General features: G+C 60.0%; 2 protein-coding genes across 12 annotated transcripts in view; one reads left to right on the forward strand and one right to left on the reverse strand.

The window, feature by feature from the left end:
- The first annotated feature begins 1427 nt into the window (after window positions 1-1427).
- Window positions 1428-17279, forward strand: TP53I11 (tumor protein p53 inducible protein 11). Of its 6 annotated transcripts, XM_073904721.1 has the most exons (11): window positions 1428-1599; window positions 2137-2265; window positions 4395-4512; window positions 5716-6059; window positions 10963-11035; window positions 11779-11938; window positions 12549-12607; window positions 12843-12891; window positions 13302-13398; window positions 14345-14446; window positions 14916-17279. In XM_073904721.1, the coding sequence occupies exons 6-11, from the start codon at window positions 11810-11812 to the stop codon at window positions 15047-15049; spliced, it is 570 nt and encodes a 189-aa protein (XP_073760822.1). In that variant the 5' UTR covers window positions 1428-1599; window positions 2137-2265; window positions 4395-4512; window positions 5716-6059; window positions 10963-11035; window positions 11779-11809; the 3' UTR covers window positions 15050-17279. The 6 variants fall into 6 exon arrangements, with proteins under 6 accessions (XP_073760822.1, XP_073760825.1, XP_073760823.1 ...); XM_073904724.1 differs by lacking the exon at window positions 5716-6059; XM_073904722.1 differs by lacking the exon at window positions 2137-2265.
- Window positions 17280-19208: 1929 nt separating this feature from the next.
- The window catches only part of TSPAN18 (tetraspanin 18), a 180762-nt gene continuing 172336 nt past the window's right edge, over window positions 19209-27634 (reverse strand). For 5 of the 6 annotated variants that reach the window (XM_073904717.1, XM_073904716.1, XM_073904718.1 and 2 more), the window contains 4 exons: window positions 27497-27595; window positions 26739-26921; window positions 22850-22933; window positions 19209-20510 (listed from right to left, as the gene is read on the reverse strand). In XM_073904717.1, coding sequence (XP_073760818.1) covers window positions 20463-20510; window positions 22850-22933; window positions 26739-26921; window positions 27497-27595 — 414 coding nt within the window. In that variant the 3' untranslated portion in view covers window positions 19209-20462. The remainder of the gene's footprint in view (window positions 20511-22849; window positions 22934-26738; window positions 26922-27496; window positions 27596-27634) is intronic. The other variant, XM_073904720.1, reaches the window with a different exon arrangement.

Below are 27634 nucleotides of genomic sequence, written 5' to 3' on the forward strand. Positions count from 1 at the left end.
GGCACAGCCTCTCCCGCCCAGTCCCAGCTCTGGGGAGGGCAGTGAGAGTCTTCTTGGCAAACAGTCTGCGCTCAGTAAGTGTGCGCTGCTGCGGTTCCATAACCAGGGGCACTTCCTACTATGGGTCAGCCCCATTTTGTAGGCGGAGGGAACAAGCCACAGAGAGGTTAAGTAACTTGCACAGGGCCACACAGTTACCAAATGGCTGGGCCAGGATTTGAACCTGGGCAGTAGGTCTTGTCCCAGAGCCTGCTTGATTAACCCTTCAGGAACTGATGCGGAAAGAGCTCAGACCCAGAGTCAAAATGCCCATCTAGCTAGAGTTCCAGGGCAACCACTCACCTCACCTCCACCTGCTCTATTTACTGATCTCATGAAATGGAGCGTGTCATCAACCTTGGCTTTCTGAACCCACCCACCCCCCACTCCCATCAGATAAGATGAAGAGAGCCAGGCATTTTGCTCAGAAGGAGGGTGCAGGGTGGTGGGATTTGAGGTGGGAGGCACATTACTGGTCACAGGGGATTTAAATGAGCCCAGAGTGGGAGGGGGCGTTGTTTGTAGGAGCCTGGTTCTTTTAGGCTGACAGGCTCCCAGAGAGCCTCCAGGACCCCCAAACCACACCTTCACCCCTCACTTCCCCCACAGGACGTGCAGAGATAAAAGGTCTGACAACTGTGCCCCCCACCACATGTCCAGGAGCCCCAGATAAGATCTTTATCCCCTGACAGTGCAGTTTAGAGCAACATCGCAGAGACCAGATTTTAGGGTGGAGGATGAAGAAGGTGGGTGTGTATGTGGAGGGGGTGGGTGTCCTATGCAGGGGGGGAGAGAAGGGTGGGTCTAAGCTGGAAGCCCAAATCAAAAGTCACTAACCATCATCTGTAAAATGGGATTAATCATGCCGCTTTCATAGGTTGTGGGAATCAAATGAGTTAATGCTCGAAACTCCTTGAGCACCCGGTGCCTGGCACGGAGCGGGCGCTCAGCAGATGGTGACCATTGTTGTCACTGTGTTCCCTACACACTTGGGTGTCTACCAGCCAAAGCAGTCCCTTCCATTTTAGACACTGGCCTAGGCCCCAGGGGATACCCCGAGGATATTTAAGACAGTGTGGCTTGCCAACCTATGGGGGTGTTGAGAGTCTCAGGAAAGGGGCGCAGTCTTCAGAACTTGCCAAGAGTCTTCCTGGGCGGCGCGCGGGCCCTCGGCTTCGATTCTCCAGCGCCTTTTCCCGGGGCGTGAGCGCGCCCCCCACAGGCAGTCCCTGAGAGAGCCTCAGCCAGGGAGCCCCGGAGCCCAGTGGCCCCAACCCCTCTCCCCCTCCCGCCCGGCGGCCACCCTCGGGGGCGAGGCAGCCGGCGCGTGGGAGGGGACGGCGCGCCATTGGCTTGCGCGCGGGACTGAGAGGAGGGACCAGCGCGGGCCGCCAGACTCGGGTAAACCCCGGGCGCGCAGGACGCCGCGCGCAGTCCCGCCCGGCCCGGCCCTGCCCTGCCCTGCCCCGCGCGGGCGGCGCGATGTGAGGCTCCCGAGGGCCCGAGCGTCCCCTGGCTCGCCAGCTCCGCGCAGCGCCGGCGCCAGCATGCGCTAGGAACGTAAGTTCTGTTCCCCGCCGCCGCCTCGGAGCCTCGCACGCTCCCCTCCCGCCGCCGGCCGGTGCCTGCGCAGCGCAGCCCAGCCCCGCGGGGCTTCTGCCGCCGCGGAGACCGCGGCGGACCTGGGGACCCCGTGCGCGCAAGCTGGACGCCCCAGGACCTCTTGGCCCCGGCGGATAATGCTGGGACTCCACGGGTCCCCTCCCCCCCCCCAAGGCGCAGTCCCGCAGCCCCTTCGGTCACCTCCTTTGGCGCTCTCCACTCGCCGCCCTTCCCGCTGCTTTGGTTTCCCTCTCTCCCCCGGCTTTCTGCCTCCGCTGTCTCCTCCCCGTTGGACTGTTTATTTCCCCCCCTGCCTCCCCCTCTGCTTCGGAGCTAGAGAGAAAGAGCCAACAGCAGTTTCTGTCTCCCTGGGGTCTGACTGTTGTCCCCGCGCTCGGTTCTCTGTCCCCTCCCCCCCATCGCCATTGTTCCCCGGTCCGAGGAGTGCGCGGCACAAACTTGCGAGTGCCCCTCCTTCTGTCTTCGCCCCCGCAGGGCCGCGGACCGCGGTGGCGGAGTTCCCGCTGGCCCGACCTACTGGTTCGGCGGGCCGTGGGTGCGCCCAGCCGCCCGGAGCTCTCCACCTGGGGTCCCCAGCTCTCAGGCCCGGGTCTCAGAAAGTGGGTGAGTGCCTGGAGCTAAGAGAGGAAGGACACAGTGGAGAAGGAGGAAGCCAGACTGGGAGAGACCTGGGTCTCGGGGGGGGGAGGGGGGGGGGGGGGGGGGGGGGGGGGGGAGGAGGCAGAAACCGTAGCCACGCCTAAGCCCCAGTTGTTGGGTGGGAGGGTCCGGGAAGCACAGGTGGAGACGGACGCCCCCCAGACTCATCTAAGTCGCGCGCTCAGCGGGAAGGTGGCAGTGTGGGGCCATTGGCCTGGCTCTCGGAGGGCTGGGGCTCCCTGCCAGGGGCAAAATACTCGCACCCACCCCGGGGTGGGTGGGGGGGTCTATCGAGGAACCGCCAGAACCCCGCGCGCAACCCCGGCGCGCGGGTCAGGGTCGGGCGCTTGCGTTGCCTCCCCTCGCTCCGCCCTCCCTGCCCCACCCAGTGCCGGGCTCCCGCCTCCCCCTCGCGGCCCCAGGGGAACGGGTTTCTTCTTTGGAGCAAGGGGGGGGGGGGGGGGGGGGGGCGGCTGGAGCGCGCGGAGGCCGGAACCTCGGGGCTCCCCACCACCGCCCCGCGCTTCCTGGTTCATTTCCTTCAGACAAACTTTTCCTGGTGGGGCCGTCCTGCGGGGAGAAGGCATCAGGGCCGCGGGGATGGCACCCCAACTGTGCGGCCTCTTGGACCTACACCTCTGGTGGCCGGTGTAGAGGGGCCCACGACCCTCTGCAGCCCAAAGAGCCCAGGGACACAGAGTGGGGTGGGGTGGGAAGAGCTGGTGGAGCGCCAGGAGGGGACACTGTCCATTCCTTAGCCAAAGCCTCACACCAGCCCCACGCTCAGCCCAGGAGGAGGGAAAGTTTTTCTTGTTGGGTTGTTAGGAAATAAGGCACTGTGTATTCTCCAGGTCTCTGTTGTGCCATCTATAAAATGGGCCATCTGGTCCCTGAGGTCCCCTCTGGCTCCATTAGCCAGGAGCAAGCTGCCCTGGCTTCTCTTTTTCTGCCCACATGTTGTGGGTTTAATCAGTTCTTCCAAATTTGGAGTGCAGGGCTGGGGCCCAAAGGCCTTCACCCATGTCTGGCTGTCAACACCTGCTGGATCCCTGCCCCCAGGCTCCTGCTGTAGCTTCTCCAACTCTGTACTCTGCTGCCTCCCCTCCCCCCCAAATCTTCTGCTAGCCACCCCCCCCCAAAGGGCCTGCCCCTCACTGTGTGAGGGTAGGAGAGCAATGAAATTAGCAGTGACCCCTGATATACATAGTTCTAGACTCTTCTTTCCTTTGATTGAACAAATTGTGGACCCTATACCAAAGGTGATTTAGTGAACCAAGTGCCAGACAGTTCGGGGCACTGGGAGACAGCTGAGAACAAAACAAAGATTCTTTCCCTCATGGAGCTGACACGTAAATGGTGGAGGCACAAATAATAAAATAAAGTATATAGTGTATTGGGAGGTGGGGGGGAAGTTGAGTGTTAGGCATGTTGAGGCTGGGGTGGTTTTGCCATTTTAATGGGGTGGGGTTGCCATTTTAAATAAGGTGGCCTTCCTGAGGAGGTGACTCTTGAGCCAAGGCTCTGAAAGAGTGAACTGTGGGGATAGCTTGGGGAAATAAAGATCCTGCAGAGAATGGCCTGTGCAAAGGCCCTGGGGCTGAAATATGTCCGCCATATTTGAGGAACCGTAAGGAACCACTGTGGTTCCAGTGGAGTGAGGGGGTGGGGCAGATAGGAGGCAAAGCTGACTGAAAAGGGATGAAGGGTGTCCTTTTCACAGATGAGGGAAGTGATGCTCAGAGATGACCTGGAAGTCAGCACAGGACATGCAGGAGCCGCAACGGCAGGGCGGACTGCCTGATGTTCTGCCTCCTGGTCCATACTATTTTCACTTCACCCTGCATCTCGGCTACTCACTGGCAACACTGGTTTGCGTCCCTGCCAGGGTCAGGCCTGGCCAAGTGCCGGAAACGTGGAGGGGAGCCACCCAGGCTTAGTACCTCAAGGTGTTCTGTATCCCTGCCCCCCGTTGTCAGCCGTTGTGAGCGCCTCAGGGCAGCATCTTCCTCCTGACCCAGCGTGACCCTTGTTCCCTTCCCATTTCCTTCTTAAGGCCACCCCTTGTAAACACCCCATTTTGTATCCACGTGTAGCTCCTTGAAGGGGACTGAAGCTGGTATGGTCAAGGGGGAAACGGAGGCAAAGAAGCTGAGTCTCCTAGCCCGAGAATAACAGCAGCGACGTTATTACTGAGCATTCATTATAAAACGGGTACGGTTCTAGGTGTTTTTGTGCATCTTCTCATCAGTGGGTTGTAGGTGTCCTTATTACACCCATTTCACAGATGAAACCGAGGCCCAGAGAGATGGTGTCACTGGCCCAAGGCCATGCAGCTAATAAATGGTAGAACCAGGATTTAAGCACAGGCATTTTGAGTCCTGATCTACTCCTTTGACCCTGAGCCAGAGCCCCAGACCCTGGGGGGAGATGGTCAGTCCTGGACTGTTGTTCTGGCCCATAGCATCCTGGGAAAAGTACAGGGACCCTTTTGCCTGCCTCCCCCAACCCACCCAGAAGGCAGATCACCTCCTGCTTCTGGAAAAGTTGGCTTAAAATGGTGGAGCATCCCTGCAGGGAAGTTCACCTGCTCCCCTCTTGTTCTCCCGTTTCGGAGGTTTGGAGAGAGGTGGGAGGGGCGGTGAGGGGAATGGCATGTGTCCGCTGCCCCTCACCAGAGCCCTGGCCCCTGGAAGCACCAGCTGCCTTTGAGGGCCCTGACGTGGTCACTGGGCTGGTGGGGAGGGGGGCAAGCCCATTCCCCATTGAAAAGGACAGAAATTCCCCTTGCGCTCACCTTCTGTGTCAGCAGGGACACAGACGACCCTCCCAGTGACATCTTAGTGGTGACGGCTGGCCGTCAGGGGGCTGAATTCCCCTTGCACAGCAGCCTCAGACCCAGGGGGGTGAGGCCCAGGGATGTCCCCTCCTCTGCTCTGCTCTCCCAGCCTTTCCAGGGTGCAGGGAATGTTTATTTTTGGTCCCCGAAGCTCTGGAGATGTTTGTGATGAACGTTTGGGCTTCCCTCTGCCATTCTGGAGATCAGGCACCTTCAAAAGAAAGAGAACTAGCAGATAAATTCTGTGTGTCCCCAGCGGCAGCCCGGCAGCTGGAGCTAGGGCCTCGTGTCCTGCCGGCGAGTGGATTTAGAAGCCACATCGGGAACATGACAGAGACCACACTCCCAGTTTTCCTTAGATGAGGTGCCCGAGTCCCAAAGTCGGGCCCTGGTTTCGCTGCGGTGGCAGACAGAATCTCTGGGGACCTCAGCTGTCCTGTGTCCCCTCTGGGCCCCATGCCAGCTCCCATGTTCCTGGAGGTTCTTGGAAATGGGACGCGGAATCCCTTCCTTGAGTCCGGGACTAGGTCTGTCCCTCCAGCGGCCTTCGCATTGTGCCCCCTCTTGCCCCGCTCCAGCTCTACCTGTCGTCCCGCCGCTCGCATCCACCCTGAGCCCGGCGGGGAGGCGGGTGATGGATGATGCGGGACCGGCTCCCCGTCTACTCATCTACTCGAGAGGCAAGGCTGACTCAGGCAGGCTCGGCCTTTAGAATGACTATGCTCTCGAGGGACGCACCTCCAGGAGGCTCTGCTGCCGCAGCCTTGCCTTGGCTTGGTGCCTTCGCCCCGAGACCCACATGACCAAACCTGCACCCGGGAAGCCATGGAGATGACGTCAGTCATGATGTCAGTCAGGCATCAGGAAGCCCCCTTTGTGTCCTGTGACTTCCTGGTTTCGCTGTAATTCTGCCACCCACCTGGTAAGTCAGGCATCTTGACCCCCATTTACAGCGCAGGAATGGAGGGTCTGCATGGCTAATGGGTCCCAAGGCTCAAGCCAGGAATGAACGTGGGTCCGTTCACGCCCACGCCTCTCCAGCACAGCCCTCGAGAAGTGAGATTCACTCTGCCTGAGGGCTCAGGCTGGGGGGTTCTGGATTGGGGGTCTTTGGGGGGCCTCTCAGCCAAGGAGCTGACGGGCCACCCCAGGAAGGGACCACGGGGTGGATGATGGGGCAGGGGGGCTCTGGACCTTCTAGCCTCCCTGGCCTCCTTGCTGGCCCTCTCTCCTTGCCTCCCCTTCTCTCTGACCGCCCGCCCGGAGGCGCCCTCTGTCACTGCCCCCTCTCCTGGCGCTGCCCGGTCCCACACCCTGTTTCCAGCTATTTTGCACCAGTGTGATAAGAGAACAATGGGTCTCCCTGTAGCCCTTCCCTGGTCCCGCTGGAGTCACAAGGCCTTAACCCAAGAGAGGCTAGACCCCAGGAAGGAAGGAGTTCAGATATTGGCAACCTGCCAGGGGCTTTCAAGAGGCGATGTGAGGAGGAAGATGGCTTACGGCTTAGCTCTTGCTAGAGGTCAGGTTCACCAAACAGCACCCCAGGCCCGCACACACACACATACCAGCTCCTCTCAGGATATCCATTTATAGTGTAGTTAACTTGCTCCCGATTTCAGCTCTGCCACTTAACCCTGAGAAGCTTGAATAAGTCCCTCAGGCCTTAGTTTCCTCGTCTGTAGAATGGGGGTGACAGTATAGCCATTCTCATCGGGTTGTTTGGGGGCTGCCAAGAATTCCTGGCCTAGAAGTATTTGTCCTCTGCCTCCAGCCCTGGGGTGGATGCTCTCAGGGGCAGTTCCTACCAGATGGGGAGGGACGGGGGGCACTGTCCCTCCAGCAAAGGGTCTTGTTTGAAAAGGAAGTGGTTCTTGGCTGTGATGTTCAGTGTCACAGTGACTCCCCCCTGCATCACCGGGAGGCCCAGCAGCTGGTGGGTGTGCTGGGCCCCAGGCCCCCTTCCTCTGCGCCTCCCCCCCACCCCCACTGCTGGTCAGGTTTCTAAGCCAGCCCTCATGGGCACAGTCTCCATGCCGGGGACAGCTCTGCAGTCCGACTGTTTCTATGGAAACCAGGCTTCCTGGGAAGGCTGCAGGGGGGGGGTGCGGAGAGGTCCTTTAGGACCAGCATGGGAATGACGCCCCAGCCCCACCTGACCTGCCGCCAGGACAGGGCCTTGGCAGCCCCCCCATAAGCAATGCCGTTAATGGCTGTCCTGTATGGAGCCTGCGGCAGGTGCCGGGCACCCTGATTGCCTTTGCTCAGTGTCTCATCACAACCCCGTGAGCTAAAAAATAGTACCGTGGTTCCACCAGGGAAGAAATGGAAGCTCAGAGTGGTTAGGAACTTTCTTGAGGTCACAGACAAGAGAAAGAGTTGAGGTTTGAGACCAAGCTTGCCTAATCGCTAAGTATATGCACCGCCCCCATTCTCCCCTGACACCTGCACCCCTGATAAGCCTCTCTGTTCCCGGCCTCTGTCTAGTCATGACCCCCTCTGTCTTGCTGCCACTGGGAGCTCTTTGGGGATGTTCTTCCTGCCCTCAGGTGTCCCTGCACTTGATGGGAGGGGCGGGCAGGGGTGTGGGGGGGGCTGTGTTGCAGGGAGTCAGATCTTGGCCAGTGGTCAGGTGGGGGGAGCAACCCCTTCCCCAACTCACGACTTGGTGACAGATATTTGGTGAGCTCCTCACGTGCCAGGAAGTGTCCCAGGCCTACAGAGAGCCCTGTCCCGGGGTGCTGGTCTTCTAGCGATGGCCACAGCTTTCTGAGGAGGGGGGCATCGAGAGGCCTCACCACACTGTCTCCCCTAGTCCTGACCCCCACCATTTCCTGGGCACTGCATGGGCCAGACCCTTCGCCAAGAGCATCTGTACCCACTCTCCTATGTCTTCAGCACCCTAGACCCACTGGTCCGAGGCCACCGGCCCGTGGGAGAGGTCTGATTCGAAGCCAGCCCTGCCTGACTGCACAGCTCCTTTCCTGCACTCGCCAGCCACTGGCTCATTGGCCCTCTCCGGGCTTCAGGCAGAAAGCTTTCTGCCTCGTCCAGTGTGTGTTTGGAGCCGAGCCTCCCCTTGGGCCCTGCCCCGTCTGAGTGTGACCCCGGGTGTTCTGGATGGGGTTAGGGAGGCCTGCTTCCCGTGGCCTGGCTGCCCCTCACTGGCCCGTGCCGACCGAGCACCCACTGTGTGCAGAGGTGCAGCGGGGAGATTCTCGGACCAGGCAGCAGCCCTGCCTTCAGATCACGGGGTCTCCGGGAGCCCAAGTGCCCGTGACGGGACCAGGAGTATGGGCTGGCAGTGGCCTCCTGTGGCCACCCACGCTGAGACCCACGGGAGTCCAGGCGACAGAGGAAGGGGATGTGTCCTGGGAAGGCCCCTGAGGAGGGGCTGTGCGGCCCTGAAGAATAAGGAGGGTGGAGGTGGGAAGGAGCAGGGCTCAAGGAGGACCTTCCTGGCTGGGCAGTGGTTCAGAACTGGGAACCACCTGGCTTTATTGGGAATCGAGGTCGGAGAGGCCCGCCAGGTGCAGAATGTAGAGGGTCATGAACTCGGGCTCTAGGGGGCTGCAGGCTGCCTTGTCCCAGCTCCTTGCGTGGCAGGTTCTCCTCCACCTGCCCGGCCCTTAGCCTCGGGCAGCCTGGCACAGAGGTAAGGGGGAGCCCTGGGGGCCCTTCGGAGGGCAGCTGGCTCTGGAAAGGAAGCAACAGCCCTATCAGGCCGGCTGTTTCCATTGTGCATGGCTCAATGGCCGCATGAAGAACGGGAAGTAGGAGTGTGGACAGGCAGGGCACTTGGCCCCAGGCCCTGCGCATGTTCCCTGTCCTGAGCCTCCCGCACTCGCACAGAGGGAGTGTTCTTACTAACCCCATTTCACAGGGCAGACCCTGAGGCTGGGAGAGCTGCATGGAGCTGCCTGAAGCCCTGCGGCTGGTGAGAGAGCAGACCCAGGATCCGAACGCACCCCCGGCTCAGCGGCGGTGCAGGGAGTGGAGCGGAGGGAGGTGCGCTCTGTCCTCACCTAGGTTAAAATGAGGCCGGGCTGAAAAACACCTGTGGAGTGGGAAGGGGAAGAAAGTTCGAGGGCAGGTCTGAGGAGTCCATGTATGTGCCGTGCCTTGCCTTGGGGGAGGCATGGGGGGGTCTGGCAGGTGCATGGGGTACTGCAGCTGTCTACCTGCACTCCCCAGGCGGGGCCCCGTGCTGTGGGGGAAGAAGAGACAGAACTCAGTGCTCAAGAGTAGTTAGCTGTGTCAAGGCAGGTGTTGGGGACCCTACTCCCTGATTTCACTCTCCCCAGGAGGCCTTAGGGCCCTTTGGGGGTGGTGAGCTCCCTGCTGGCGGCTGGGCTCAGGGCGGGGGAGACCACAGTGGGTCCCTCCAGCCCAAGTACCTGATGGCGGTGCCTGTGGATGAAGCTTGTCCCCCTAAGAGTCATGCTGGTGTCCAGTGGAGCCCAGGCCACTGCCGTCCCCTTGCTGTACCCCGTCCCAGGAGGCTGGCACTATCCCAACCCACAGCCCTTGCTTTGCAGGTTCGGGCCTGCGGTGCAGAGGGGAGCCTTGTGTGCGTGTTGGTGGGGAGGGCTCTTCGGGCAGAGGAAGGCAGCTGATGCTCTGAGCAGGGGGTCACTGAGACAGCCTGGGGCCTGGCAGGCTTGACCCGAGTGCCACCTTACGCCACAGGACAGAGACCTGTGCGCAACTGTCAAACTCTGGAAACAACCCAGACGGCCTTCAGTGAGTGGCGGGGTAAACTAACTGGTGCATCTTCCCCCATGGGATATTACCCGGCCCTAAAGAGGACCAGACGGGAAGCGCCCAGCAGCCCGAACGAGTCTCGGAGGCATTTTAGCCTTACGCGGAATGAAAGAAGCCAGTCTCAAGTGGTGTTCGGCTATATGAGTCTGTCTATAGAACGTGTTTGAAAAAACAATACCAAGCTAGAGTGACGGCCCAGAGATCAGTGGCTGCCAGGGGCGAGGTGGGAGGGCAGGGGAGGGCCAGGGCAGGTGTCCCGATTCGCAGGTGGTCGTTCTCTGCAATTATAGGTGTGCTAAAAGTCGTGTAGCTGCAACAACAAAGAATGTCGGTTCTGCAGTATGTCAATTAAAAAATGAAAGGCCAGAGGGGAGGCCAGAAGAGGAAGGAGGGTGAGGACCAGGCTCCCCGGTGCTTCCTTGGCTGAGGCCCGGCGAGGGAGGCGGCCCCCGCGGTTCCCAGCTGTGGCTGGCAGCTCTCGTGGAGGGCCCCCGGGCGGCGGGAGGGACACCAGGCTGATTATCACCTCACTCTGGCGTCTCGAGAAGTGGTGGCAGGTGCTGAGGTGTGGGGACAGTGCCCGGCCGCCCGGGGGAGCAGCGTGGTTAAACCCTGCCTTCTCCAGTGGGGCTGGCCACCCTCCCCCCATCAAACGGTCTTCGGTTGTCATCGCCAACCCCGACCACCTCCGTGCCCCCGGGGGTGGGGGGGAGGGGACCGCATAGCGACCCCCATTTCGTAGATGAGGAACTAAGGCCTGGGGGCTGGACATCACTCACCGGAGACCCCTGAGACTGACCAACGGATGTCTGTGGGCCTCTATGGAATGAGATGCTGGAATATGGCATGCGGTGCTGTTGGGTGGGGGGTCCTGGAGTTACTCAACTCTGTCTCTGTTGAACTTTGCTGACCTTGGTTTTCTCATCTGTAGAATGGGTGTAAATCGTTCCCATTGTGTGCCAGGGATGGGGGGGCTGTGACTAGAGGGGCCCAGGGCCACCCCTGGGCCAACTCTTGGAAGCCTTTGCCTCACTGGAGTCGACACTTTTGTCTCCTTTGCATAGGTTTTGTGCTGATTGAAGGCGAGACCAGCGGTCACCTCATCTCTGTGTCTCCCAGCCCAGTGCCTGGCACAAAGTAGGTGCCCAAGACCCGGCCCGAGGTGGAGCTGGGGGGGTGGCTGGGGAGTGGGGGCTGTGGAGGACCGTGAGCAGACATGGGGTGGGTGTCCCTGGCCAGAAGGCTCTCCTGGCCATCCTTCCTCTGGATCCCCTGGGTCCCGGGGCCACCCCCCTCCCCTTCTTTCAGTCCTGGCAGATTTGAAGGAGGTTGTCTTCGAGACAGGGAGGGAGGGCTTGCTGGACAGAGAGATTATCTGGGCAAAAGTTCAGTGCGGCACCTGGACCCCAGGATTTGGGCACATGCTCCCTCTTCTGGCACGACTGGCCTGGACTCCTGTTTGCCCCCACCTCCCAGGAACCTTTGAATGTGGTCTCCACCTGGGTCCAAATGCCTTTCCCGGGCCCACACACTGCTCCAGGGCCATCTGTAAGGCGCCAACCAGCCTGATTACCCAGGGTGCGCCATGTCCGTGGAGGCCAGATGGGCTCACACAGCTGGAGGAGCTTTAGGGACATCCTCCCCCATCCATTTTATAGATGAGGGAGCGGAGGCCAGGAAGGGGAGAGACCCTTTCATCAAACAGCCAGGTGGTTAAGGAGCCAAGTACTAAGTCTGAGCCCCCCCAGATTTCTTGTCGGTATTCCAGATGCTGCCCCAGGCTGACAGGGAGGTCTCACCAGGCCCCGGGGTCAGGTCTGGCTGCCCCTGAGTCTGGGAGCTGGTCAGGACCTGTGGCTGCGGCTGGGGTCTCCCCTCAGCCCTTCTGTAGGCACCGGGCTCCAGGACAAGATGGCGGCCAAGCAGCCCCCACCTCTCATGAAGAAGCACAGCCAGACGGACCTCGTGAGCCGCCTGAAGACCCGCAAGATCCTCGGCGTGGGCGGGGAGGACGACGACGGGGAGGTACACCGCTCCAAGGTGGGCAGACGGGCCTGAAGCTGGCCACACCCAGGGGTCCGCCTCTGAACACCCATCTGGGGAGGCAGGTCTGGCCTGCCATTTGGGGGAAGAGCAGCCCACGGCCTGGGGAGCTGTGGGAGCCCTGGGGCGTAGCTCCTTTTTTTTTTTTTTTTTTTTCTTGGCACTTAATGGAGATGTCAGGGGAATAATAACAAAAATGAAGACAAGACAGATCATTAGACTGAATTTCGTGCTTATTATGTGCCCATTATTGCGCCAATTGCTTTATGATTTAATCCTGCTTGTCCTGGGACATAGTTATGAACCCATTTTATCGATAAGGAAACTGAGGCTCAGAGAAGTCAAGGTCAAGCCGGTAAGTGGCACAGCCAGGCTTTAAGCTTGTGTCTAGCAGACCCCTGAGCTTTAATCTTACTCACCATATTTTCAGCTTCCCGTAAGCTCTGGTGTCAAGAAGAGGCAGAGGGGGGTGACCTCAGTGTGACCTTCCCAGCCTGGGGGACCCTTGGGCTAAGCAGAAGAACCCAGGTGGGTCCCTGGGCATGCCAGGGGCTCAGGGAGGGGAGTGAGTGGGCTGGGCGTGCACCTGACCCCTCTTTGTCCACAGATCAGCCAGGTCTTGGGCAATGAAATCAAGTTTGCTGTTCGGGAGCCTTTGGGGCTGAGGTGAGCATTGAGCGTGAGTTTTGGTGGGTGCCGGGTTATGGGCAGGTGCTGCGTGAGGTCCTGCCTCGTCACCTTTGCCCCCATGTCCCTGTGCCTGTGACTTCATCCCATCACATTCCCTCCCCCTAAAACCAGCCATCCCTGGACCACTTGGCTGGAGAAGGGAGGGTCCCCTGGGGCCTGGATGTGGCAGCGAGGGGGCCTGGCTGTGACTTTTCTCTCCACACGCTCCCAGGGTTTGGCAGTTTGCTTCTGCTGTGCTCTTCTCTGGCATTGCCATCATGGTGAGCCCCCCCCCCCCCCCCCCCCCAGGACCTGGCCCTGGGTCTGGCTCCCTATGTCCCTCCTCCGGGCCTCTCCTGGGGGCTCCTCCCCTGCCCTGGGGCTGCCTCTCCCCGCATCGCTCTACCTGTCAGGGCTCTCTAGCTCCCTCCACGGTCCCAGCCTGAACCCTGCCTGCTCTGGAGCATCCTGGATCCCATGGTCCATGTTCCTGACTCCTTGCCCCTGGGAATCTAGAGCCTTCTGTCCTGACACAGGGGAGTGAGGGACAGCCACGGCTCTGACACTGGACTGCCCCAGGCACCTCAGCCCGGCTTCGGGGCGGGGGGTGGGGAAGAAGGAAGATGTCCAGGGGGTGTTTCAGCAGCAACCCCCTCCCACTTTACCCTGAACTGCCTACCCATGCCCGCAGGCCCTCGCCTTCCCTGACCAGCTCTATGATGCCGTCTTTGATGGAGCCCAGGTGACCAGCAAGACCCCCATCCGCCTCTATGGCGGTGCGCTTCTCAGTGAGTATTGCCAGGGCAGACATAAGGGGCAGCTACGGCCCAACAGAGACTGAGAGGAGCTTGGGGAAGCCTTTCTTGGTGCAGGGGCTCCCCTTCCCAGCACCCCGCCTACCCCCTTCAGCTGAGGAGTCTGTCTCTGCTAGGTGTGTGCTGCCATCTTGTGGCCACTGCTGGGATACACCCAGGGGACAGGGCGGCGTCTTTGCCGTCGCCTGGGGCGAAGGCTTACCGAGTGCTTACTGTGTAGTGCACCCCCCTGGTCATTGGGGTGCAGGGATGAATGAGGCTCAGGCCCTGCCCTCCAGGACCTCGCCACTTAGAGGAGGAGGCAAAATCAACCCAGTGTCTGGAAAACCCCTCCCACCCTTGGGCCTCTCATTTGAACCGCCCCGTTTCCTCTCTGATTTGAGTCACACACAGTTCCTGGTAGGAAGCTGAGGTACAGCTTTTAAAGCCTAGTACAGGTAGTGTCCCTCCTCTTCACCCAAACATTCTATGGCTCCCTTTTGCCTGCAGAATAAAGGCCCAGCCCCTCCACCTGGCTTTTGGGGTGGTCTGTGACCTGCCTCCCCCAGATCCCACAGTGGGCCCCGGACCCCAGCCACATCTCATGATGCCCAGCCCCGCTGTTTCAGCAGGCCTCCGTGCTTCTGTACACGCAGTCTCCCCAACCTCGTGCCGATGGCACTAATAGCCATCCCTCAGGGGTCTGCACTGGTACCGGGGGAGGGGCGGAGGCTGGTGGCGACTGGGGTGCCTTCAAAGCCCTTCGCCCAGGCAGCGGGAGACCTAGGGTTATGGGGTTAAGTCGGATGATGGATGAGTTTTAATGTGGGGAGTGTGAGTGGGGGTGGGGGATGTAGAAGTCTGGGATCCTGCCCCGGCCCCAAGGGGGTGGGTGGATCAAACTGCCTGATCCCAATCTGCCCTTTTTCCCCCGCCCCAGGCATCTCCCTGATCATGTGGAACGCTCTCTACACGGCCGAGAAGGTTATCATCCGATGGACTCTGCTCACTGAAGCCTGTTACTTTGGGGTCCAGTTCTTGGGTGAGTCCTGCGGTGGGCAGCGAGACAGGGAGGCTGATGGGGTGGGGGGTGCGGGCAGGGCAGCTTGGCCCCTGGCTCTCCAGCTCCTGCCACTTGGCCTCCAGGAAGGGATGAAAATCTGAGGGGGAGGGGCTCATGCGGCCGTGTCTACCTGTATGTCTGCGCACCTGTGCTCACGCACCTGACATACGTGTACCTTCTTGAATATACGTAATGCACGTCCACGGCCTCCCACACGCACGTGCACCTGCAGCCTCCCCTGACCCGGCGCAGGTATGACGGCGCACACCCAGTGCGGTCCACACGCTTGCCCTCACCCCCGTACCTGCCCCATGGGGGACATCAGATCAGACACGTCTGCGAGGTCCAGCAGCCGGCAGCAGCCCCCGGCGCAGCAGGTCAGCCTGTGTTGGGGGCTGAGGCGCGGCCCTCGTCTGCCCTCTGTCTCCTCCCGCTCTTTCTCCCGCAGTGGTCACTGCCACGCTGGCTGAGACGGGCTTCATGTCCCTGGGGATCCTGCTGCTTCTGGCCAGCCGCCTCCTTTTTGTCGCCATCAGCGTTTACTACTATTACCAGGTCGGCCGAAAACCCAAGAAAGTCTAGCCACTCGCTGGGCCAGGGAGGCCCCGAGACACCTCAGTTTCCCTCTGGCTCCTGGAAGGCAGGAAGGACCCCGCTCGCCTTCCTTTCCTCCTGGGCACCCCCAAATGCTGTGATCTCCTGGACTCTCAGGTTTGGGGAGGGACAGAGCCTCAACACCCTCTGCCCTTCGCCCCACACAGCACCGCCTCCTTTTCTTGCTCTTGGCCTCCGGAGCCCCTGGATAGACACTGACTGAAGAGCTTGAGTAATGGGGTATTGGGCTGAGGCGAGGCTCCTGCCCCTTCTGCCAGGAGGCCCTTCTTTCGTTTGAGAGAGGCGTGCCCTGCTTCCCTGTCCTCCCCACACCCCCACCCGACCTAGTGCCCACACAGCGGAACGTGGCTTCTGTGTATGCCTGGGAAATCTGACAGCTTGACCCTGGGCCCGTACTCCTCGGCGTGGGCCCTCGCCACCTGTGGGAGCTGCCGTCGGCCCCATCAGTGCACATCCCTGCCCTTCGCACAGCCCAGCTGCGGGGCTGACGGGCAGGGATGGCTGTCATTGAGCTGGTACCTCCCTCTTCAGCCTCTCTGTGAGGCGGGCCACCTGTAGCCAGAACCCGTCCCCAGCCCAAGCCCCGCCACCACGGGCTCTGTCCTAGGGCCTTGCTCTAGGCTGTTCTGCCTCCAGCCCAGCCCCTGGAGGCTCCCAGGAGCCTCCTCCCCTCAACTGGCCTGGGTCCAGAGGCCACCAGCAGCCTCGCCCCCCAGGCCGGCCCTGGCAGTGGGCACAGAGCGAACCCTGTGGAGAGGCTCCCGTGAGTGATGGGGTTTGGAGATGAGGAAGAAAGAGAAGCAGCGGCCTTTCCTGGTCCCCTGGTATGTCCTTCAGGTTCTGCCGTCCGCTTGGCTCAGCCCCTTCACCTACCCTCACCCTCTCCCCAGGGTGCTGCCCTGAGACCCGGCGGGCTACGGCTGGGTGCCCTTCCAAGTCAGCACGGGAAATAAATAGATACATCTCAGCAGGCCTCGTGCACCTTCCCCGCCCCGAGTGCCCTGGAGGAGGTTGACAAGCGGCTCCCTCAGAGCTGAAGCCCCCCCCCCGTCCTGCCGCGCCCTCCCCAGCCCGTGTGCCCCCCGTTGTCTGTCACTCCGCATCCTCCCCTTCCCTCTGGGACACAAGCGTGTGCCCCAGGCGTGGTGGCCCTCTTGTTCTGGGGACAGGTGTGGAGAAAGGCAGCCCGGGCCCCGCACTTGCTTCTCGTCTTGGAATCGAGTGTGTTCGGTGGGGCGAGGTGGGTGGTCGGCAGGGGCGGCCCAGCTCTGGCCGCTGCTGGCTGCAGCTCTGCCCGGGAACCTTGCCCTGTCGGCGCCGGGCCCAGCTGTCCCTGCAGCCGTGCAGCTGGTCCCCAGCAGAGCAGCGCGACTGCTTCTGTCCCACAGCCGAGGGGAGAGGCCCCGTGGGTCGGGGAGCAGACGGGAACCTGGTGGCTAAGGAGAGGCTGGGCTCTTTCCTCACCTCTGTCTCCTGCCGCTGCAGTGTGGGCCTCTGCCCAGAATCCAGCTGTTGGCTCACGAGCCCTGGCCGGGCGGGGCGCCCACCGCCCCCCGGGGCCACAGTCCTGTCCTACTGACGCAGGCCTTTTAAGGCCTGGTGCCTCCTCCGTCGGGTGATGGGTGGTTTGTCCTCGTGCCCAGGGGACGTGGTGGCCGGCGGAAGTGGAGAGCTCGGGAAAGCTCGGGCTTAGCCGCCGAGGCAGCTGCTGGGGCTGGGCTGGCCGAGCGGCCTCACCCCCCAACGTGGCCTTGCCCCTTGCGTGGTCAGGAGGGCCTGCCAGGATGGCGCTAGCTTGACATTCCGTGCTGCTGGCTCGGACATCGGAGCTAGGCCCAGGGGGAGGGAGCCTGGCAAACAGCCATGTGGTCTGGGGACATGGCGGGGGCACATTAAGGCAAGGAGCCATTGCTGGGACGGAGGCAGGGGTGATGGGGAGGAGGACCCACACATCTGAAGAAGACCCAGGGTGGGCCCAGCTCTCCATCCTGAAGGTTTGGGACGACCCCCCCCCCCACCACCACCACCCTCCACCCTTGTCCCTGGAGCCCAGCACCCTCTGGCCAAGCTCCCACCTCAGCCCCCGTCTCCCTCCCGCCCCGCCAAGCAAGACCACCTTTCTTCACAGTCACTATTTATTCTTCGTTCCTTCTTCTTTTTGTAAGAAACAGTCACAAAAACCAGTGCAAAACCATCAGTGTGGGTGTCCTGTTTTATATTACAAAAACTCCTCTTGATATAGACTATAAAAAGGGGGGGCTCACAGGAAATAAACATGATAAATTAGCTCTGCTATCTACCGCAAGGAACATTTACAATTTTCAAAATAGACTTTCGACCTAGGACCCATGGGGGGAAGGGAGGAGGGGGCTTCTGGGAGATGGGGGTGCTGGGGCCTCGGCTGGTTTGGGTTGTCCAGTCTGGGCCCCTTAGGCATGGAAGGACAAGAGGGCCTCCAAACCCTTTGGATGGCTTCCCTCTTCCAAGAGGCAGGGGCTCTGGAGCAGGGAGCTGGCTTGCAGTCCAGGGTGTGGGTGTGACCAACAGTGTGGGGGGGGGTCTGCTCTGGCTCCTGCCTGGTGAGCTGCCTAGGGGAAGTCCCCCCCGCCTCAGCAGCCAAACCACAGCCACCAGCACCTGTCCTGGGCTGTATGTGGACCGGCCCAGTTAGATCTCAGATCCCTGGGCCGGGGTGGGGGGGGGTGGAGCCTGACTGGGGCTGGGCTCTAGTCTTCACGCCTCGGAATGGCTGCAGACAACCTTGCAGACAGCTACCAGCCTGGGCAGTGCTAGAGACTGCCCGCTCTTCTTTTCCATCCCCGGGGTGGGCAGCAGCGGATTCGGGGCTCCTTGGCACCTTTTGGGAAAGCCCTTAGGGATGAGGCTCACCACCCGCCCTTGAACCTGCCCCAGCCAGATGTTCCTCTGGGACCTGCCCTGCCTCCCACTGATTCTCACGGGGGTGGGGGGTGACAAGGAGTGGGAATGGACGAGACTGGGGGAGGGAGGGGAGCGGGTGCCAGAGGCCGGGCCCTTCTTACCTTGAAGGCCCCAGGTTCTCCTGCTAGGGGACCGGATGGGACCCGGAGGCCTGGGATGCCCCTGGACTGGAGCCACACGGCTGCCCCGTGAGACCCTGAGTCCCGCAGTATTTATTTTTGTCAACCTCAGACCAGCCATTTGCCTCTGCCAGGAAGCTGGAGCCAAGCATGTGGGTGGGTGGGTGGGTCTAGAGAGGAACAAGCCCAAGGCCTTGCTCAGGCTGGGCTGGGCTACCAGCTGCAGGGCACTCGGGGTCACTGGGAAGTTCGTGGCATCATGTCCGCGGTTGCCAGGGCGGGCTGTTACAGGGACAATATGGAAAGCCCCAGCTCGGAGACCAGGAGGGGGACCTGGGACTGGGGGTGGGGAGGGGGGCCAGCAGAAGGATGGGATGGGGAAGGGGAGAGTGGGGGGGAGGGTCAAACCCAACTTTTACAGCAGGCACAGAGCTCAGGGCTGCATCTCTAAAGGGGGTCAGTGGCAGAGCAGGGAGGCATGGGCTCCAGCCACAGCTCTGTCTCTCCCAGTGGCTGGCAAGCTGGGAGGCTGGAAGCTGACACAGGGCCTGGGATTTAGAATGGGCTCTCCCCAGACCCTGAAGAGGGAGTGTGGGGAGGAGACCGGGCACCATGCTGCCCCTCCCACTGCCATGCCTGTGGCAGACATCACTAATCAAGTCTTAATTGTCTGACAGACATCACCAATCAAGATCACGCCGTCCTCCCGGCCCCCTGACCCCAGGCCAAAGCTCAGATCCTCTGAACAGCCCCCGGCAGTCACTCCTGATGCACTGGGGTGGAGGCATCTTGCAATACAGTTGCCAACACTGGTCTAGAATGTGAGGCCTGTGTATGAGGGACTGGTTTGTGGGTGCTGTGTGGGTGTGAGTCTAGGGGAAAACCTCTCCCTGCCTGAGCCTGGAAGAAACACTCAGAAGTGTGCTATGGACCATAAAGGGACAGGAAGCCATGTGGCAGCAGACATGAGATGTCTTGGAGCTCTTTAGCCTGGAGAACATGGGGCTTGGGGGAGGCAACGTGTGGCCTTAGTACTTTGGGAAGGAGAGAGAGTGGGATGCCATGGATGGAACCAGAGAACAACAGAGAACTCTAATGTGTACTGAGCTGATGCTAAAATCTCAAAGCAGTGCCAAGACAGAAGTCTGTCTTGGGAGGTAGTAAGCTCCCCATCATTGGAGGTATGCAAGAAGAGGGGGCAAAGTCTTGGCAGAGATCTTGTGGAAGACATCCAAGCCTAGTTCTGGGTGGGGAGAGGAAAACCAGATGATCTTGGGGGTTCCTTCCAGCCCTGGGAGCCACAGAGTTGATGGAGAACAGGGAAGGGGTTGGGCTTGTGGGAAGAAGTGGGCAGTGTGGAAAAGAGACTGTCGTGTGTGTGTGTGTGTGTGTGTGTGTGTGTGTGTGTGTGTGTCCCCCTGGGAGCTTAGAAAGAAGTATGGGGAGGTGGGAAGGGAACAAGGAGGACAGTCCAGAATTTTCTTAGCTGTGGAGCTGGGAAGTTCTTGACCAGCTTGCTTTCTCTCTCCTGGGGAAGCCAGGATGCTGAGGCCAGGGAAGGGTGTGAGCAGCGGATCTGCTGGGACATACAGAGGCCTGGAAGGAGCGACAGGCAGCCTAGAGACGACTGGGTTCTTGTTCAGAATTGTCATGCATATGCTGTGTGACTGTGAATGAAACATTGCCCCTCTCTGGGCTTTCCAGATTATTTGATCCAACAGATGAGGGAAGCAAGGACCCCGCCGGCTAGGCCATTCTTGGATCCAGTGTCTGCAGCCCACTCTTGGCCCCAGCCTGGGGCAGGGACAGTTCCATCCTCAGAGGACCAGAGGTTGAACGTTAGGTTCCAAGTTCTTAAGGACATGGTGACTGAGTCTCCTTGGGGCCCCCCCGGGGCTTTGTCGACCTCTGAGAGTTGCTTTTGCTTCCTTGTTGGCTAAATCCACACTTTCTTGGCACCTGGAGCTGAGGAGAAGGCCCAGGCCTGGGGCTGCCAGAGGCTGGTGGAACCGAGGAAGGAATCTGGTCCTGGGGTTCCTTTGGTCTCTAGTGCAGACTCCTCCCTGGGGTTCAGGCGCCAGGACCCCTGCAGAGAGCCCATGGCACCCACCTGGAGACGAGGCGGGGTCCATCCATCCGTAGTCTTGTCTTCATTTTGTTTTGTTAAAAAAATAGCTATTTTCCTCTGCCCCTTCTCCTGGCCACTCATCATGACCTCACCTCCTCCCCTGGGGCCAAGAGGGCAGAGGCACGGGGGAGGGGAGGGCTTTGGGTGCTGGGCAGTGGTGGTGGGTGAGGCTTCAGGCTCCAGGCCACGCCCTCTACTGGATGCCCCGGAAGAGACACATGGCAAAGATCATGGCGAAAAGCTGCAGAAAAGTAGAAGTTGGCTTGTTAGGCTGGGCTCCCAGCCAGGCATGGGGCTGTCCCACCCCAGGGGGAAGTAATCATCGGCCCAGAAAGGGGGCTTACCCATCGCTAGGCACACTCCTGCAGGAGGGATCCCTGACGTTCCCTGAGGGCAAGCACCTTTTGCCAGCCACTGGCCCCCTTCGTGCAGCATAGGCATGGAAAGAAGGGGGCTTTGGACATGGGTTCAAATCTAGCTCCCCTATTTGCCAGCAGCAACCTTGAGCCAGATGTGTCCCTTCTCTGGGCCTGAGCATGTCCTGAGGGCTTCCGGTGCGCCAGGCCCAGTTCTAAGTATTTTCTCAGAAACCTTTGACAGAGCAGGAGGCAAGGCACAGAGAGGTCATGCAACCCGCCTAAGGTCACACAGCTGCAAGTAGGGGAGCTGGGGTTTGAGTCTAGGCACTCTGACCCCACAGCCCGTGCTGAGAAGTGCTGCACACTCCGCTTTCCAGCTCACAGGAGGGGAGTAAGACTGAAGTATAAAGTGATTAATGACGCAGTGATGCCCGTTAGATAGTGGATGTGGGAGAAAGTGACCAGCATCATTATTAAGGGGCAGGGAAGATGTAGCCCTTGCCAGAGTTGAGAGCACAATCAGTGAACACCTCACTAGGGCCCTGGGGGAGGGGGCAGGGGGCAGGCAGAGACCTAGATTCGGGGATGCCCCTCTGACCAGAATGGCTGAGGCCCCCATAGACAGGGGTCTTTTGCAAGTAGCACAAGGGACAGTCCCCAGACCACAGGCTCAGGGCCAGATCTCTGGTTGGGGAAGTGAGGTGGGGGAGGTGAGGCCGGGACAAGGATACAGCAAAAGTCCCTTTTTGGGAGCACAGCTCTGCCTCCCATCGGGGTGCAGCTGGGCTTGTGGGCGGGGGGGGGGGGGGAGGACAGCAGGTCAAGAATACAGACATTGTCTAATAAGCCCCTAGTACAACCGGCCAGGCACGGAGTCCCCATCCTCGGCCATCCTTGCGACGCCCCGCAGCAACCCCGGCCTGGGAGCAGGGGAGTAGCTCCATTTTGCAAAGAGGTCCTCTGTGGCCCAGAGGCCCCGTCTGGGGAGAGGCGGAGCTGGGAGTTAACCCCGAAAAGCCCGTGTTCTTCCTGCACCGGACACACGCCTGCGATTCCCGCAGTCCCAGCAGATTTATCTGTCTCTCGTTCATTCCCCCCTTCCCCGCCCCGTCAGAGACCTTGTTCACCTGGAACGGTGCTGGCATACAGTAGGGGCTCAATCTGTGCTTGCTGAATGAACGAATAAACGACCCCTCCCTCTGCCCCATCCCCAGTAGTCTCCACAAAACTGCTCTACGTGGGGCCGGAGGACACCCTGAGAAGGGGGGGCGGGGAGGCTGCCCGACTTCGTTTCCCCGCCCGCCCACGACTGGCTGAGGCCCGGGAGTGGTCCTTCCTGGAGATGGTCAGGCACGGGCTACTACGCGGTCAGTCCAAACTTCGGGAGAGCTTTGACATCCAGAAGGGGGTGGGGGTGGGTGGAGAAGGAAGGGGCAGCTCCGCCCCTCGGCTGAAGCGCCACCTGGTGGCGGCGGCCAGGGTCTGCAGCTGCCTTCCTTTCGAGGGGGCTCCGGGACTGGGGCAGAAGGGGGTTAATTAAGACCGTCCTCGTGGGCGCCTGGGTGGCTCAGTGGTTTGGGCGACCTTCGGCTCAGGTCATGATCCTGGAGTCCCGGGATCGAGTCCCGCATCGAGTCCCGCATCGAGTCCCGCATCGAGTCCCGCATCGAGTCCCGCATCGGGCTCCCCGCTCGGCGGGGAGTCTGCTTCTCCCTGACCCTCTTCCCTCTCGTGCTCTCTATCTCTCATTCTCTCTCCCTCAAATAAATAAATAATAAAAATCTTAAAAAAAAAAAAAGACCGTCCTCGTGAGGTCGACAGGGCCCCACCCCCCACAGAGAAAGGGCCTGATCTAGAAGCACAAGCCGCAGCCCCTCCCTCAAGGCAGCGGTGTTGGAAGTTTGTGGAGTTCTCTCTGGATCTCTGGGGAGGATTAGCCAGAGAGGAACAGGGATGGGGAGGCAGTGGGAGAAAGATTGGGGGGTGACTCTCAGAGCTCGCCCACTCACTGCCAGAGACGTGCTCAGATGAGCCCAGAGTCCAACAGTGACTCAGGCAACAGACAGACCCAGCTGCGCTTTACCACCCCACAGTTTCCGCAGTGGGGGACCCATTTGGTCCTGGATTTAGGATGTGGAGACAGAGGTAGGCTGGGGATCTCTCTGGGACCCCGCATGTGCCTTGCTTCTGGGGAGCTGCAGAAGTGAGGGCTTTTACTTACCTCAATGGCCAGCACCCCTATGGCGAGGGCTCCAGCCAGGTAGACGTAGGTTTCAAAAGTGTTGAGGATCACTGTGTAACAGCCCTGGGAGGGAAGGACCAGAGGTGAGGCCATAGCTGGGGTCAGGGGCCAGCATCAGGACTGAGGTATGAAGCCTGGGAACTGGCCCGTGGCCTCAAAGCTCAGGCAGCAGCAGCCTTACCCTGTCAAACCCCTGTTGGCACCGTTTGGTTGGGGAGGGGGTGGGGGGCAGGAGGCTCATGAGCAGCAATTTGGCAGCATCACACCAAAGCCCCTCCTGGCCCTCCAGCTCCTCAGGTGGGGCTGGGAACAGCCAGCCTGAGCACCACATCCACCATAAACGTTTTGTGTAGTAGCCACAGTGATTGGAATAATGAAAAATTTCCCCAAAATATCTGAACTCCCTGCTGCTCTCGAAAAACCAGGAGATCCAGGGGCGCCTGGGTGGCTCAGTCGTTAAGCGTCTGCCTTCGGCTCAGGTCATGATCCCAGGGTCCTGGAATCGAGCCCTGCATCGGGCTCCCTGCTCCGCCGGAAGCCTGCTTCTCCCTCTCCCTCTCCCCCTGCTTGTGTTCCCTCTCTCACTGTGTCTCTCTCTGTCAAACAAATAAAATCTTACAAAAAAAAGAAAAGAAAAGAAAAACCAGATCCGGCAAGTGGAGTCATCATCTCTATATGGAGGTCCCTGTCAGATGGGACAAGGGCTCCCTGGGGGTCCACAGCCCCCGTCATTCCCTGTTGAGCTACACCCACCCTCTCCACTCCTTCTTATTAGCTGCCTGCTGGCTGAAGGATTTTGGTGTTCAGCCTCTGCCCCAAGGAAACACAGCCCATTCCTCAAAGCCCAGTGCACCCTTTACCTCCTCCGGGCAGCCTTCCAAGACAAGCCCAGCCCTCCAGGCCCCTCTAAATGGATGAATTCCTCTGTTATTACTGCCCTCTCAAGCAGCGCTGGGGATACACACACTGAGGTAGAGATGGGTATAGACACACACAGGGCACGAGCGGCCCTGCCGATGCCCTCACCTTGAGCCAGTCTTGCCCTGCTCACTCTGCTCCAGCCCTACTGGCCTTCCTCTCTTGGTTCCTGGAGCACACCATGCTCCTTGCCACCCCAGGACCTTTGTACATGTTGCTTTCACTCTCTGGCTGGAATGTTTTTCCCATGCCAGGAGGATGAGGGTGTAGCACTTTATGTTGACAGTCACGGCAGCACCCAGACTCACAACCTGCCAGGGAGCGGGTGGGGAGCACCGGGGATAAAGCAGAGAAATGTGATGCTGTGAGGAGAGAGGGCTTAAGATCACCCAGACAGATGGGGAATATGGGTGGTTTCTTATTGGTGGTCACCACTCTGGCCTGGAGTCAAGCTCTAGCAAGGTCATCATCTACTGGGAGACCCCCGGATTCGTTTCCAGCAGGAGAACACATTTCTGACTTGCCTGGGTGACTGTCTTGACCCAGGGAAGGCTGAAGAAGAGCTGGAGAAACTGCCTTGGTGGGTCTGACTCATACCAGTGGGGGAGTCTGAATATTCATCATGGATCACCTTCTTTCGGGATTTCCTCATTTCTGCTCGTTGGAGTCCAATGGTAAACATTGGAGGGCTAACTCAACATCCACAGATGAGTGCCCTCTGCCTTGGCCCTTGATGGCCACATAACCGAGTCCTGGCCATCAAGATCTATTCAGATGTCTACTGGGGCTTTCTGGGAAAGACAGTGGTGCCACACTTTCCCTTCTGTCTGTCTTAAACATGGGTGGGATGTCTGGAGCCATGGCAGCCATTTTGCCACCAAGGAAAGGCCACGAAGATCACAGAGACCAGGCTTTGACTGACAGGACAAAGCTACTGATGTAATGGGAGAAGCCACCACCTTCCAGAATTCTTGCTGTGTGTGAAGCACAAAGGGCATTTGCATAAACCCCTTTAGTTGGGATTTCGGGTCCTTGCATTCAGTCGTTTTGCTCACTGATTCAAGACTGTGACGGGGATGCAAGGCACAGTCAGAAATGCACCCTGGGCTTTAGGGAGGTGGGCTTTGGAGAAAAACCAAATAGTGGTAGTCCCTCCATAGAGGCTTTGAGAAGGAAGGATGCTCAAGGGGGGGCGGGATGTGAGGGTCTCTGAAAAGGATCCCAGAAAAGGAAGAGGCACCATAAAGAACTGAGGCAGCTGTGCAGGGACCTTCCCAAGGAGCTCTGATCCCAAAGTCATGCCCAGAAGATGGAAGGAGGTGTCATCACCAAGGATGAGTCCAGAAATGGGAAGCTTATGAGGATGAAGCCCTACAGGAACAATGAAGCCTCCCGGAACAATCCACAGGTGGCCTTAGGACATCGGTTTGGCTCTGGGCCCCAGGCATCCCAAACAGCAGGGCCTTGGACAAGCTAGAAGTTCGTTTGCCTTTCATATGAAATCCTCAGCTGAGGTGGCCTGTCTGTTTCATGCAGCCGTCCGCGGCCCGGGTCCCTCTCGTAATGCCCTGACAGCCTAGGGTGCCACCCTCCACGGCCAGGTCCCAGATGGTAGTCACCACAGCTTCATGCCTGCCAGGGGGAGCGGAGGAGGGGCCGGCCCAGGGCTTTCTCTTAAAGACCGTACGCAAGTTGGACAAGTCGCTTGGCTACTGCAGGGTCACCTGGCCTTCCTGTCAGGGAAGCAGGAAGTGCCGTTTTTCCCCGGTGGCGATGGCATCTGCTAAATGCCATCTTTCTAAGGAGGACTGCTGGCTCTGTGACGGTGTGAGGAATCCGAGGTCCAGAGAGGGTGTCACAGCAGGTAACAGTCCGGGCCTGCCTGACATGGAAGCCTGAGACCTCCCCTGCCTCCCCTCCATGCCCTGCAGCTTCTCCTAGAGGCTGAGACCCAAGCCCTTGGTGGCCCTCCCTGCCCCAAGCTCACAGTGGCCTGAACCCAGGGCCCCCGTGAAGTCCTCTGCACCACGTGGGTGGGGGAGGGGGTGCCGAGTTCCAAGCTGAGGCTGAGAAGACCTCAGTGGAGGGCCAGGGGCGGGCCTCAGCACGCGGCCTCCCTTCTTGGGGCTCTCCGAGGCCTGCCCTACGGCCCCCATCCCCGTCCTGTCCAGCTTGGCATCTGGTTTTATTTTCTTTATAGTAATCATGACCATGTGAAATTACTACTTATAGTTTGCTCCTTGGTTATCATGTGCTTTCTTTAACTAGATCGTGAGCGCCTTGTCTCCCGTCTCTTGCTGTGTCCCCTGCATCTGGAACTCTCCCAGGAGCTCCTCGGGAGAAGCTGAATCAAGTGAGGGGCATGGGGCATGCCCTGGGTTCATCTTTGTTCTCGCCCTCCCACCCCCAGCCTGGTCTCACACACATACACCAGAGGGGCCAGGGGCCCAGGGAGGGTTGCTGCTTGGTGGGAAGGAGGAATCAAGTACAAGGGCACTATCTGTCTCACAGTGTGTGTGTGTGCGCGCGCGCGCAGGGGCCCTGTGTCTCCCCCAGAGATGACACGTGCAAGAAAGGGAAAGGGCTTCTTCCTGGGACTGAGATAAAGTCCTTGGGGGTCAGAGGGGGCTTCTATATGGCACAGGTGAGCTTCCCCCACAATAAGAGCTAAGGAGGGGCCCCCTCTATGTAATTCAGGTTTGGGCTCCGACCTGCATTGTCAGAAGCTCAGGGAGTGCTCTGCCCGGACCACCGCACAGCTCCTACTCACCCTTTAACCTTTAACCCCTGACAAAAGGCCCACCCCTCTGGCTGGGCCATCACCGGCCCATCTGCCACCCTCATCCTTCCTCTACTTTGGCTGGACCTCAGGGGCTTCATAGCTCCCACCCACCCGCCCAGCTCTGGCCATCCAAGTCCCCCTGCCTGGGGGGAGAGCAGGGCCTGCTACCTGCTTGTTCAGGAACAGGTCCCTTCCCAGCAGGCACTCGTCCCTGCTCAGCAGGACCCCGTCCCGAGTCTGTGGTTCTCTTCGACAGCAGGCCTCGGGCACCTCGTCGCTTTCCAGAGTCAGCAGTCGGAAAACTGACGCAAACCGAAAGTCTTCAGGCCCGTTGACGCCACAGCAGCCAAACTAGGAGGAGAGCGAACGGAAGAGTCTGGGGGGGTGGGAGCTGGGCCCTGGGGGCAGAGGTGGACAGATGGCCTCCCCCGAGGCCACCATAAGGCAAGGTGGTGGAGCGGAGTCAAGATTCAGCTAGGGGTTGGCTCCCTCTTCTCCTCCTGTGTGACCCCGGGAAAGTCGCTCAACCTCTCTGAGCCTCTGGTGTCCTCCTGTGTAAAACGGGGATGGTGGTGACAATTCCCGCCTCCCCGGGCCTTAGCGCCCACTCAACAGTGGCTGTGATTACCCTCACTGACAATGACAGAGGACTAGGGTCAGGGATTGCAAACAGGTTTCAGCCAGAGTTTGGACTGTGTTCCATGGGCCTTTAATGATGGCTGGGTCATTAAATGAATAATGAATGCTGGGCGGATGGCGATTCCCAGGCCCAGGCTGGGCTCAGTGGGCCAGCCCCGACTGGTTAGTGATGTCTGGCACAGGCACGTGAGCCAAGCGGGCTCTGGAGGCCAGACGTTTGCTGCACCTGGCCTCATGGCTTTGAAGGCTCACTGCATCCCTGGGCAGGGCGGGGGGCGGTCACTCACTGTGATCATGACCGAGTTCCAGGTGGCAGAGAAGACATCGGTGTCGTTGTTGCCCTGATAGTGCTTGGTGAGCTCCTTGGTGAAGAACTCGCGGGTGAGCTGCGGGAAGAGGCAGAGGGCGGTGTAAGAGTCCCCCCA

This window comes from Callorhinus ursinus, unplaced genomic scaffold (assembly GCF_003265705.2).
Source record: "Callorhinus ursinus isolate GAN/ISIS: 27379988/994484 unplaced genomic scaffold, GSC_fseal_2.0 scaffold21, whole genome shotgun sequence".
In the NCBI taxonomy this organism is placed as follows: domain Eukaryota; kingdom Metazoa; phylum Chordata; class Mammalia; order Carnivora; family Otariidae; genus Callorhinus; species Callorhinus ursinus.